At 46.7% G+C, this 14076-nt stretch overlaps 1 protein-coding gene across 1 annotated transcript; it reads left to right on the top strand.

Annotated features, from left to right (window-relative positions):
• Positions 1–1509: 1509 nt before the first annotated feature.
• Positions 1510–3408, top strand: CCR75_000302 (uncharacterized protein; the record flags this gene model as incomplete). Its single annotated transcript, XM_067958410.1, has 1 exon — positions 1510–3408. The coding sequence occupies one exon, from the start codon at positions 1510–1512 to the stop codon at positions 3406–3408; it is 1899 nt and encodes a 632-aa protein (XP_067818358.1).
• Between the last annotated feature and the right edge of the window lie 10668 nt (positions 3409–14076).

Here is a 14076-nt window from a genome sequence, read left to right as displayed (position 1 = left end):
TAGAAGCTGGCATATTTAGAAATGACATTACATACTGATTCACGTGAGTCAATTCTAAACTCTTTCTGGTTCCCTTACACATTGACAAGAGCCAAGTGCGACCAATAGTATGGCACTTTATGTTGTTTGCTCGAGCAGGTAGCTTTAGAAAAATTTACAATCCATGGTAATAAGGGTAAGGGTGCCAGCGTCTTGGTAGATTCATTAAATAAGCATTTTAATGTACTCAAGGTAGTATTTCAGCGCGTGGCATTCCTAGACTTGACAAATGATACATTTATATTCATAACGAACGAAACTCTTCGCACCGCATCGGCAATTGCAACAAAATACAGCGCCAGTCGTCCGTCACTTATGTGGTAATTCAAGTGAAATTTAATTTAAAATGCAGATTGCACGCTAGTTTCTAGAAAACTCCATTGAGTAAAGCTGTGATTTGACGTGCATTCGACTGCTAAAGTCCTCAGCTTGAAGTAGAATTGTTCTGATCAGTTGTCACAGTTCATTAGAACTGCATGTTCGCTCCGGCTTTTGTGCTAACTGCAACAACTTCGAAAGAGCAACAGTGCGGCCCGTGTTGCTGTTGCGCTACTGCACCTGAGGAAGCCCAGCTACATCAACGATGTATTTGATCCGTCTTTCACGAATTCAAAAGTTGGCTAATCAGACTTAAAAATGCACCGAGTTTATCACAAAGTTGGCTACGAAATCAAGCCAGACGACAATTAGAACAGTCTCGAATTACGCAACCCTGTCGAACTACTCGAAGAATGGATTTCTCGATGCAATTTGTTGCATCTTAAAAGATGCGGCTTTGATTACAGTCAACGAAGTCGTGAGTTGAGGTATTCTCAATACCAATATGAATGTAACGATCATCTTTACCTTACGAACAACATGCTGCGTACAAATATGTATATTTTACTCTATCAGCGACTGAATAGAGAACGGCGGCAGTTTATATTTACCTGCAGGCTCAAATCTCGTGTCAATTATAGACGACCTAACTCCTATACTGCTTGACAAGCTTAGTCATCGCAAAATGTTTAATTCGTAAGTTGAAGTTAGTCATCATGTAAGCCCGGCTCTGAGGTATTTGCAACGTTGTAGCTGGGGCACGACTGAAACATTTCGGTTTGCATTTACTTGCATACCTATTTAAATTCGTCGAAATTATCTACACAGCAAGTCAAGTTTACACATCAAAGTCATCTCAACACTACATGGTTTTGAAAGATTAAAATATATTTTAGCAGCAAAAAGCACGAAAGGAAAATGGATACCGGCGTGCTAAGCGCCATTAAAATAAGTTGATAAACAGAAAGAGATGATCGTAGTCGTATTGTTTCTGTACTAACCTCTGATTTTCAATGACTACTATGCCCTTTTGCGATCCACTTGACAGCAAAATTAGAAGATGGAGCCAAGCGCTTCGGCTTAACCAACAACTGGTGCGTGATTGCACTTGCTTGTCATTTTCAATTTCACCTTTTTGAACACAAGATAAAAATGGTTGAGCTGCACATGCAATCCGTTCCAGATCTGTCTGCGGGCGCCAGGGTCAATTGGGCCGATATCCTCATTATTGTGTCAGTGCTCTGCTCCACCTTAACTGTGGCTGTCATCGCCTCCATTCAGGCTGGCGAGAGCCGCTTGGCCAAGTATCTTCCGTGCATTCAACGAGCAAATCAAAGTGAAGCTCCTGTGGTTGAGGCGCCTGGTGATGTGTACCTTGTTTCAGATACTACTCCAGGCAAAAAACTGTCTGCCGGTGACGAAAGTGGCTCCACAACTTCTCATCGCCGCCCGTCTGCCTCCCTTATCGCACGCGATGGTCCAGAGAATCAACACAATGAAGTATCGAACTTCTTTCTAGCCGATCGTGGAATGCAATGGTATTTTGTTGGTGGCGCTTTGTTTGCAAGCAACATTGGTGCAGAGCATTTCATTGGCATGGCAGGTGACGGAGCTCGTCGCGGTATGGCTGTAGCCATGTACGAGTGGTACGCAGCCATTCTCATCTTGTGCTTGGGCTGGATCTTCTCCCCGATATACCGCCGCAGTGGCGTATACACAACGCCCGAGTTCCTGGAATACCGGTATGGTGCCCCGTGTCGTCACTACTTGTCACTCATAACAGTGATTATGTACGTCATGACCAAAATGAGTGCCAGTATCTATGGAGGTGCAATCGTCTTTCAAGCAACGCTTGGATGGAACCTATACTTTGGTGCAGGTATTTGCATTGCTCTGAGTGCTACGTACAGTATGGCTGGCGGCTTACGTGCTGTCATGTATACCGATTTATTTCAAATGTGTGTCTTTACGATCGGAGGCCTCGTGGTCTTTTCGTACTCAATGTCTCAAATTGGAGGATTTGATGGCATTCGGGCCAATTTAGCCTACCAGAATCGTTCGGAATGGTTCCGTCTTTTTAAACCTACCAGTGATCCCGACTACCCATGGACAGGTATGCTCTTTGGGCAACCAATGGGTTCAATCTGGTATTGGTGCATGGATCAGGACCTCGTCCAGCGTGTATTGTCTGCCAAAGATACGGCACATGCTAAAGCTGGATGTTCCTTTGCAAGTTTGCTCAAAGTGCTTCCACCTTTCTTGATTGTTATCCCCGCGATTATTGCGAGCATCTACTTTGACTTTAGCCAGATTAAAGACGGGACGGATGCCGCGTACCCAACGATGCTCATGACGATGATGCCACATGGTATCATCGGCTTAATGATATCCAGTATCATTACCGCCATGATGGCAAGTCTCGCGTCCGTCTTTTCTGCCGGATCGTCCGTTGTGACTAATGACATTTACTTAAAATTCCGTCCTAATGCTTCCCACAAACAGCTCGTGTGGGTTGGCCGCGTGAGCATCTTTAGCTTTGCGGTCCTAAGCTTTTGCTGGATCCCCATTATGCGCAATGGAACGGGTCTGTACGAACAGATTGTAGAGATACAGAGCTACTTGACGCCTCCAATTGGCATTGTACTTGTCCTGGGCGTGATATGGAAGCCAGCAAACGTGTATGGTGCATTCTCGGCCATGGTTGTCGGAGGATTGCTCGGTTTTACTCGATTAATTTTTGTCACGATTAATGACGATAGCGAACATGGAGATCTGCCGGGAGTCATTAATACGTTTTTTTATATGAACTTTCAGCACTTTGCACTCCTGCTATGGCTCACTGCGTTAACGGTATGCGTCGTAGTGAGCTTGCTGACGCAGCACAAGAAACCTCCTGCGCCAGATGTGCGCAAATATATGATCCACTGGGACAAGGTTTTTAAATTGGATGCTACGGAGCTTGCCAAGCCCAGGTGGGTCAACGCTCTTGTGGCTGGAAGTGGTCTTTCTGCCCTTGCAGCCACTTTCAGTATGTGGGTGTACTTTTCGTAAAAATATAATGTCTATGTAGCAATGAAAATAAAGTGAGGTTAATATTCATAGTATCTTTTCGCGAGCAAATCAAATCAAATTAGTTTCCTATTGGACAATGTTAATGACAATTTTTATTGAACAAAGTATTTACACCTGCTGGCTCGCTTCAGCTTTACCACAATGTATTCATCGTCCTTGATGCTTCCAACGTAGTCAAGTTCATACCATGACGATCTTACTCTTGGAATGTTACCTTTTGTTTAGTCGGCGAAACTACAGCTATTCCCCAACCGCTAGGTCGATGCTGATTGACAATACCACCCAAATTTCCTCCTTCAAACCAATTTAGGCTGTTTGCCAGAGCTATAGCCCATTATGACACGAATAGCTACAAGTATGGCGTGTGTTTAGCATATTTCAATCCAGTGCAATATTTAGTGGTGCCAGATAATAAAATTATGTAATAGACGATGCTCTGATCAATCGTGTGGAATGAAGCCCTCTTCATTTGCTTATGGAGTCACACGCTGTTTTTGACTGAACAAACTTGTAAGTTGTTCAATGACGCGATTTGGTTGTCATGCTGTGAGTTATCAGGCTTATGAGACATCGATGCCAAAATCACTCGATAGACGATAAATTTTGGTGCTGGCATGTATGTTCCATTCAACATGTGATAAAGTAAATTGTTGCGACGTATTTTGCTCCACTGTTGCGATGTATGGGGACACCGTTATCATATTTTTGTCGTTCTAATTGCTTGCTGCAAGTATAAGTATAAAACAGCTGCTATTAAAGGGTCAGATTCAGGAAGCGCGTAGCAAAACTGTACTTATTAGCTTCTATACTATTTTCAAGCTACTTGGATGGTCATTACTGTTAAGTAGATAACTGTGGAGTAGATAAATATGGAGTAGATGACAAAATCCGAAGTGATATTTATTGAGTTAAATTCGTCTAACACTACTCTGCTCCACTCATTTTCTTACCCTCATTGATTGGTCCAAGCAGGTTGGTAATTACGCTAAGTAAAAACAGTTCTTACAAATGATAACCTTTAGACGAAATATAAAAGATGGCAGGGGACGTAACTTCGGGGGAGCGAAGCCCTGGTGAATTCTACACATTAGATACCGGTTATCAACATTACCATTTTCGTAATTGAACTCGCGCCATGTAGGTAGATCGTTAACCCCCACGTCTTAACCACTTAAGCAAATTACGATAGTCCCAATATATGTTATCTATAATTATTAACGGTGCAATACCAACATTTCCACTCACCGCTAATGCATGGCAACCTTTGTCTTGATACCACTCTTCTCGCATAGGAACTTGAGCGTCTTCGTTCCAAGCGCCTTCGTCAACAAGTCGGCCAATTGCTTCTTGGTGTCCACGTAGTCGACTTGAACATTTCCTTTCTCCACGTTCTCGCGTGTGAAGCGGTGCTTGATATCAATATGCTTCGTCCTTGAGTTGTAGCCAGCGTTTTTAGCCAACGCGATCGCTCCTTGGTTGTCCTCCCATATCTGCGTAGCGTTCCTTTGTTCGTACCCCATGTCCTTGAGCATTGCACGCATCCATAGCACCTCCTGACTCACAAACTCAGCGCTATGTACTCCGCCTCAGCAGAGCTTAGTGCAACAGTCCTCTAAAACTTGGACTTAAACACTACCGGGGCGTTCCCCATAATCACCATGATGCCTAACACCGAACGCCTGTTGTCGATGTTAGTTCCCCAGTCAGCGTCGGAGTATGCTTCAACCGTGACCGTTCCCATGCCACCTTCATACAGAATACCATGCTCGCGAGTCGTCTTCAGGTATCGAAGCACGCGAATTGCAGCCTTCCAATGCAGCAACCCCGGATTTTCCAGAAATTTTGATAGTTGTGTCACCACGAAAGCGACATCTGGGCGCGTGCACGTCGTGATATAAAGAAGACACCCGATGAGAGAGCGGAAAGGTCTCGACCGCATCTCAGCACGCTCTGAATCCGTTCTAGGTGATTGTTCCTTTGACAGCTTCAAACCCGATGCGCACGGATGTCCACAGACTTAGCATTCTCCTGGCCGAACCGTTTTGCAACGTCGTCAATGTACCGTGTCTGCTTGATCATAAGCGTACGTGCCCTTAGGTCATGGTCGTTCTCCATCCCCAAAATAAACTTTGCTTCACCAAACTCCTTCATCTTGAAGGCGGCTTTAAGATAATTCTTTACTTCACGAATTTCATCGCTCGTCTTGGCTGCGATAATCATGTCGTCGACGTACAGACAGACGTACACGAAGCCGCTTCTAGAATGCTTGACATATACGCACTGGTCTGCTCCACAGCTCTTAAAACCGTTCTTCAGGAAAACATGATGAATGGTCTTGTTCCACGCCCTTGCTGCCTGCTTCAAACCGTAAATAGCCTTGTTGAGTAGACACACTTGGCCATTAGCGTTCTTGATACCATTTGGGATCTCCATGTAGACCCGGTCCATGAGTTTACTATTCAGGAACGCTGTATCCGCGTCTAACTGCTCCATGACGTACTGCAACGCCACACACACCGCTAGAACCACTTGAATTGGGTTCATGTTCGCCACCGGCGAATATGTCTCAAAGAAGTCCACACCGTGCTTTTGCTTGAAACCTTCGCTACCAAGCGTGCCTTGTAGCGAATCACGCGACCGTTTTCGTCACGCTTCTTGGCGAACATCCAGCGACAGCCGATGGTACGCGTAGACGCTCCTCGCGGTACCAGTCTCCATATAGCGTTATATTCGTGAGAACATAACTCTGCTTCCATTGCTTTTCGCCACGCATCAGACTCGTGGCTGGATATTGCCTCCGCGTACGTCGTTGGCACGTCCACGGCGTCACCAATGTTGCCACATACGTCATTACAGCTTCCGCGATGAGGCCGTCTTTATCGATACGAGCACGCTTTGGAGACGGCGGACCGTCACTATTTTCCGACTGAAGATGTTCATCATAACTCGACACGTTTTGTAGCAGAAGTACCGGCTCACGAATTCGTCGTGATCGTTCCGCTTCCGGGTGAAAAACCAGTCGTTCTTCTTGGTACGCTTGCGGCTGAGAGCGGTATGGTGCAATCTCACGGCCGATAAGCTCTGGACTGTTCGGCAATGGCGGTAACATTACAATGCTCTGCTCCTCTTCTTCCTCGTTCATCTCAGCACCGGAACGGATTCATCAATGCCCTCCATCGGCTCATCTGAAATCGGTACTTGTTCCATTTGCGTCGAAACCGTTCTATCGTCAGCGTCCTTGGTCGCGTGTATGACCGTTGTGTGAGGTTGCGACGAGGGTGACTCATATATTCCTCCCACTTCACGCTCGTCTAGCTTCACCGAGCGCGACACCTTGACCTTTATAGCATCCAGGTCATAAACACGATATTCCTTTGTGCTTTCAGCGTATCCTAGAAACATACTACTGAAGCTCTTGGGCTCGAGTTTCGTACGCTTCGCGTCGTTGACGTGAGCGTACCAATCGGATCCGAACACTCGCAAGTGTTCCATTTGTGGCTTCACCTTGAAATCAACCTCGTATGGCGTCATATCCGAGCGCTCTGTGTTCGTGGAACGGTTGATCAAGTACACAGCCGTGCTCACAGATTCCGCCCACCACTCCGTAGATACACCTTTGTAGTGCAGCATGCAGCGTGCCTTCTCCATAATCGTACGGTTCATGCGTTCCGCAACACCGTTCTGCTGCGGGCTGTACGGTACGGCACGCTGATGCACAATTCCGTTCCGTCTGCACAATTCCGCAACCGTCTTATTCACGAACTCTGTTTTATTGTCTGAGCGCAGACACTTCAAGCGTTCTCCCCATGGATTTTCGTAGAATGCCTTGAACTCCTTTATCTTGTTGGCCACCTCACTCTTCTGTTTTAAAAAGTATACGGCGACGTATCTTGAAAAATTGTCCACGAAAGTCAGAATGTACCTCGCACCACCATTGATAGCGTTCTCATTAGTCCCATCACATCAGTGTGTACGAGTTCGAGCACACGCGAAGTCTTCGTCACCGATCGTGACGGGAAAGATTCAATTGTATGCTTCCCTTTTGAGCAACCACCACACTGTGTCTTGGTTGTACGGCTTACGGTTGGTATACCGTTTGTAGCCCGCTGTGTCTTCACCATAGCGCTCTCACTGCAGTGTCCCATGCGAGCGTGCCATAGCTCCCACTGACTGTCAGCCCCGGCATACTCCACAATACAAGCCTGTTCTTGCTCGCACTCTAGCATGTACGCCTTCCCAACCTTCTTGCCTGACGCAAATGCACAGGTCGTGCTTCTGATGACGCATGCAGAACGCTGAAACTCCACGATAAGACCGTTCTCAGCAAGCTTCCCTACCGAGAGCAATCGCCTGTCAAGTCCAGGAATGTAAAGCACTTCCATCATCTTGATGCGTCTACCGTTCGTTCCGCTAAGCTTGACAGTACCTTTCCCAGCAACATGAAGTTTCTTTACGTTTGCAATCGTAACTTCGATGCTCGAATCAATTCCTTCAAAGTCGAATAGGTCTTCACGGTGTGGCGTCATGTGCGATGTCGCACCACTGTCAATCAGCCATCCGGCGAGGTGATCCTCGCTTACAGCAAACACGGCGTCGTCGCTAGTGTTGCCTCTTTTGACTGGGTAGTCCCGTTTCATATGACCAACCTGGTCACACTTAAAACACTTGCCCCTGAATCCACCACCGTTCTTGTGTAAATTGTTCCTCTTTCGTCCATTCGCTCGACCTCCTTTGAACCGTCCAGCGCTCCCAATCGCTCGGAATGCTTTCTCCGTTGTCTCCTTCTTCAGCTGACGTTCAATCTCCTTCAACAGCTTTTCCTTGATCTCAATCAGCGTGATGTCCTTGGAGTTTTCCGTAATGGACGTAATGAGCTCGTATTCAGACGGAAGGCTGCTCAGTAGCACGACCATCTGGCGCGCCTCGTCTACTGGCTCTCCCATCGTCTGAAGACCCACCACGAGCTCGTCAAAAGCATCTAGGTGCGCTGCCATCGTGGAACCGTCCTCCATCTTGAATCATGAAGTCGACGTGTCATCGTGACACGGTTGGGAAGATTTCTACGGTTGTAGAACTCTCGAAGCGTAGCCCACGCCTCCATGGCGCGCGTAGCCGTCCTGATCTTCGTTTCATGCTGCAGCTCTACGCCCTGCGCAATGATACCCAGCGCCTTGGCGTCGTTCGTTAGCCACGCCTCCGTGATTTCGTTCTCCGGCTTGACAACTTGAACATGAGCAAGCAGACCCTTCCTGGCGAGCGTTATTCTCATGTTGTATTCCCAGTGGAAGTAATAACCACTTCCCAGGAGGACTTCGGTGCGCTTGGTCGTCATAGTTTGTGCAGCTGTTAACCTGTTGAGTAGATAACTGTGGAGAAGATAACTGTGGAGTAGAGGACAAAATCCGAAGTGATATTTATTGAGTTAAATTTGTCTAACACTACTCTGCTCCACTCATTTTCTTACCCTCATTGATTGGTCCAAGCAGGTTGGTATTACGCTAAGTAAAAACAGTTCTTACAAATGATAACCTTTAGACGAAATATAAAAGATGGCAGGGGACGTAACTTCGGGGGAGCGAAGCCCTGGTGAACCCTAAACACCAGATACCGATTTTCAACCTGACCATTTTCGGAATTGAACTCGCGACAAGTAGGTAGAACGTTAACCCCACGTCTTAACCACTTGAGCAAATTACATTAGTCCCAAACCATGTTACCTTCAATTCTAAGCGATGCAATACCAACAATTACCAAGCTGTCGCTTTCTTGTTTCTGCATATCTGTTCGCAAAAATTATCGAAACAAAACATTCGTCCCATTCTACAGTCTAGCAAAAGATTTGGGCGGGAGACATCAAAGCCAGATTCTATCTGCCAAATTCGTGTACAGCTCTTTGTGTTTTTTATAATGAGAAAGCTGATGTCTGCCGTCGTGTTCAAAGTAGAGTCACGGGAATCGACTACCCTCCGGGTGTTCCACAAACACGTATTTCAGCGTCATTGAGTCTATCTTCCTGCCCCGCGACGTGAATAGGTGGAAAAGGCACTAAAATTGGTTTTTTCTTCGCAAGTTTCGAATGACTATCGGACATTATATCCTATATAGCACCCCACAAAAGAAGAGCAAGAAATCCAACGACGCCAGATGTTATTCCTGAAGTACCAAATGAAAAGAATTGTAAGGATAACAGACCCCTGCGAAAAGCCAATAGCCAAATCAAAGCCTCCCAGCTCGTTCAATTTTTCGTCCATGTACTGCATCGCCTCATATTCTCATAGTCGGCAAATCAACGCCTGGTAGTGCCTTTTGGGATGCCTTTCTTGGCCTCACTTTCTTCAAGCTCTTTTTATTCCATAAATCAAGTCTTGAATTGTGCGGTGTACGCTCAATACTCTCATCAATTAGTTCACTCGTTCGAAAAGTCCGTTCACGAAAACATAGTCGACGTTAAGGTCCAAAGCCTCTTTCAGACCGCGTAGCTGTCGTTGCATCACTTGAAAATTAGTTCGAAAGCCACGAAGATACAAAACGCAAAGCTTCTTAGGCGGCGTCATTTTACTTGGTGTCTTGAAATGATTTATGCCTAGAAATTTCAACACCAGAAAAATGACAAACTTGGACGCAAACCGAATTACCATTTTTGTTTCTCAAATTATTACTCTCGCAAACTAAAGTTGTTATTTCCACAACTTCTGCAAAGATATTGATTTGAAGTTTCAATCCAAAATGCCGAATGGCCAGCACAGATTATGTTTCACATGTAATAACCAACTGGTTTGCTTCTCCTGAGTGACAATGCGGCAAGCGCGGCCATATCATGGCTCACTGCAATGCCAGGATCCCTGCAGGTGCGAAGACGCCCAACAAGAGGAACCCCTTCCCAAAGGGCGATAGCAAGAAACAGTGTGCGAAACGCATGAGTTCCGCAGAACTCGTGTGTCTCGCTTGCTGTATCTTGCGACCATTGAGGGGTCGGGAAATGCAGGAGTGCAGTATAGGGGTCGGGATGCCCTACTGACGCGGACTCTGAACCTACCCCTAAGCTCAAAGATATCGAACAAATCGACAGCATAGTTTCTGGGGTTTCGAAATCCCGAATATCAACCCTACTGGTTGATAGGCGCTCGATGACGAGGCTATGACCGTCTGATGATCCTTCTTGTAGATTCGGGTGCATCACAAAAAAATGTGAAACTTGTTGCTCTTAAACAGAGACCGGCGATATATGAGTCGCTTTTCAGGTGGCAAGCGAGGAAGCGCGACCATTCGTTTAGAGAACCGTTATATTGAGGTAATTTAAGTTGAACTCGCCTTCAGCTTTAGTGGCTTTTTCTGTAGAGATAGGTTCACGGTGCTACGAATGGAGAGTATGCATGACCTCATCCTAGGCATGCCATGGTTGGCATGACACCAACCATGGATAGACTGGCGTACACACACAGTTGCTGACACGACGCAGAACACCGGAAAGGATGTGCTCCGGTGTTCTGCGTCGTGTAAGCAACTGCGAGAAGCCTATGAAATCGACACAGCTGAAGGTGCGTTGATGGAAAGTCAAACTTCACTAGGTCATACCTGGACCCTAAAGCCTAGTTGAAAGTGTCCCGATAGGAAGTCAGGTGACAGAAAGTTCTACCGAGCTCGGAGAGACTGGTGTAGTGAACAGGACGATGATAAGTAGTGATGCGTCCAATGGTCCAGCAGAGAGCCGAGAGCCTGTGGCAACTGATAGCAAGCTGACAGGAAGTCAAGCGTCGCAAGAACCGTCACAGAGCCTAGTGCCTGGTGATGTTGGAAATGGGTGTTAGCCGAGAGAGCAACGGCACCTACAGCACCTACTTCCAGGTCAAAAGATCGTGGTGACTTGGAAAGGGAGAACGCGACACCTAAGGACAATCAAAGGCACGTCAAAACGAGCGACCTTTGGATCAGTTCCGGTCTAAAAGACGAACCTTGGGTCAATATGTTCGGGTCGTCGAAGACAAGATGGCACAGGCATTCTCGGGTGAGGTACTTCAGCACGTTTTGGAATTTGCCGGGGGGGATAGAAAATCTCTCTGAGATGTCTTGGGATCTGTTTTTATCCAAACTTCGGAGAGGAAAGATTTACGAGGTAGTCGCACCAGTTCCAGAAGAGAACTTGGTGGACTTTTGCTTGTCATTCACAATGTCTTGTAGATCAGCAAGAAGTAACGGTTCGCTGCTCAAAGCTTTTGAGATGCCTTGAAGGACAGCCTATTTTATAAAAATTTCTAAAAACACCGTGACGTGTTCCCACAACACGTTTCAAGCGGCCTACAGGCATACAGGGGTTTCAGGCACGAGATTGACCTGGAATTTGGCACGAAATATTGTTTGACCAGGCTATGGTTGTTGCCAAAGAAACAAGTCGATTATATGGATGATTTCTTCGACAAGCAAGCCAAGGCGGGACATGTACGTGAGAGCAGGTCGCCTCACTGCGGCCCTTCCGTCTGTGTGCGAAGGCCACAGGTGAATGGCGCGTGGTTCACGCTTTTAATAAGCTGAACACTGCCACCATGCCGGCTCAAACGCCAATCCCGCGAAAAGATGTCTTGTTGAACTCCATGGGAAAGTCAACTGTCTTTTTCGCGTTGGATTTGAAGGATGGCTACTATCAGGTTCTCATGAGAAAGTCCGATGTAGCCAAAACAGCATTAAGCACCCCAAGCGGTATGCTTTGGGAATGGATTGTGATGCCCCAGGGTTTCAAAAACGCACCAGCGACATTCAACGAGTGGTGGCTCACGTAATGCGCCAGCACCGTGCCTACGCGCCCCATTACTTTGACGATATATTCGTGCATAGTAGGGCCGAGGGCGGGCTGAGCGAAATAGAGTCACACAAGCGTTATTTAGACGCTGTGTTGCAGACTTTAAAGGACGCCCAATTGTACGTCAACTTGCAAAAGTGCGTCATAGAGGTCCTCGAAATACCTGTGCTGGGCTGCATCGAAGGTACGAACAGACCCAGAAAAGGTGAAGCATCTAAAGGAATGGCCAATTCCATGTCAGGTAAAGAAGTTGTGCCCGTTTCTAGGGCTCGCTAATAGCATCCATAAGTATAGCAAGAATTATGCAGAGCGTACTAAGCCCATGTCTGTCCTCCTTGAAAACGATACAGAATGTATTTAATTAAAATAACAAGTAGATGCGCTCACATCAGTGAAGCAACCTCTTGTAGAGGCACCAATTTTGGCAATGCGGTCAACGCGGTCATCGTCTTTTTGTAAATTAATACAGAAAGACGATGACCCCGTTGACCGTATTATCTTTTACCAGTCCCGGCTATTAATTTCTGCGGAATTGAACTATTCGGTGTTTGACAAGGAGCTACTTTTAATTGAGTATGCTCTCGTTAAGTTTTGAGTGCACCTGTTGGGAACCGAAACAGTTGTGATCTTAACGGATCACGCGTCACTGCGGACCCCAATAAACTTACCGCACCTCTCGCCTAATTTGGCGAGATGGCTTACATTAAACTCTAAATTTAATACTAAAGCTGAAGGCAAATCAGGTATATCGAATATCTTGTCTGAAGCATTATCGCGCAGGCCGGACTTCGAGGCCAGACACCGAGAAAGTGTGTCTCGTGCTAAGGCACAAGTTGAGTCGTCAATTTTTGGAGCCATCTAGGTCTACCACGTAACGAGCTCGTTGGCCTCCAGTCGGGACAAACATTGTCGCCTGCTGTTGGATCATTCCGGTGGACGTAACATCTCCCTTTCGTTGCACCTGAAGGCGAAGCTAAGTCAGTTTAGCTGCAAGATGGCCTGTTATGGCATCAGCTGCTATCTTGTGATCCCTTGAGAATCTATACCCCTCGTGACACAGCCCTCGAGCTGAAGTTACTTCACGAGCTCCATGATGCACCATCGAGTGAACGACTGGGCCGCGAAAAGACAATTCTCACGAGTGTCAGAGAAATTTCGGTGGCCCCACCTATATTGGCGAGTGATGAACTATTTTTCCTCCTGCGATCAATGTCAGCGCATAAAACTTCACCATGCAGCAGCCGCTAGCGATTCCAACTGCTTGTTAAAGGTCGGTCAGTCTGGACATGATGTTTGGCATGCCGCCTGATCACAAGGGTTGGATGGGGCTCGTTGTCTTTGTAGACTGACTGTGCATGTTGCATTTAGCACCATATAGCAGACTTCACGAGATGCTCGAGCCCATAGTATCGAACCTGGGTCCGCATTTCACGTCGAATTGTTGGTGTCATGTGCTTGAACTGCTGGGTAGCAAGCTCCACATGTCAACAGCCGGTCATCTTCAGACCGATGGTCAAACAGAACATGTCAATCGAGTCTTGGCAGATGTCTTGCGCATAGTAGCAACTCCTAAGGATTGGAGCAAACAACAGCTCTTTGTGGAGTTCGCTAGTAATAACAGTGTCCACGCTAGTACAGGTGATACACATTTTATATTAACCGACTGCGCCATCCTTGGACGACAGTCTGGTTTGTGTGCAGCTCAAGTCTTAATTGGGGGCGACCCCTCACTACACCAGGTGCAAATGAGAAGAGGGACACAGTTTCGCCGAAGTGATAATGACCCATGATAGGCATCAGTCTACAGCAGAAACTTGTTCTGGAGACCCTGCCAGTTTAGCAGTGGCCACGAC

This window comes from Bremia lactucae, linkage group LG6, assembly GCF_004359215.1.
Source record: "Bremia lactucae strain SF5 linkage group LG6, whole genome shotgun sequence".
NCBI lineage: Eukaryota > Oomycota > Peronosporomycetes > Peronosporales > Peronosporaceae > Bremia > Bremia lactucae.
Note: the sequence above shows the minus strand (reverse complement) of the source record. Positions and strands in the feature narration are given on the sequence as shown.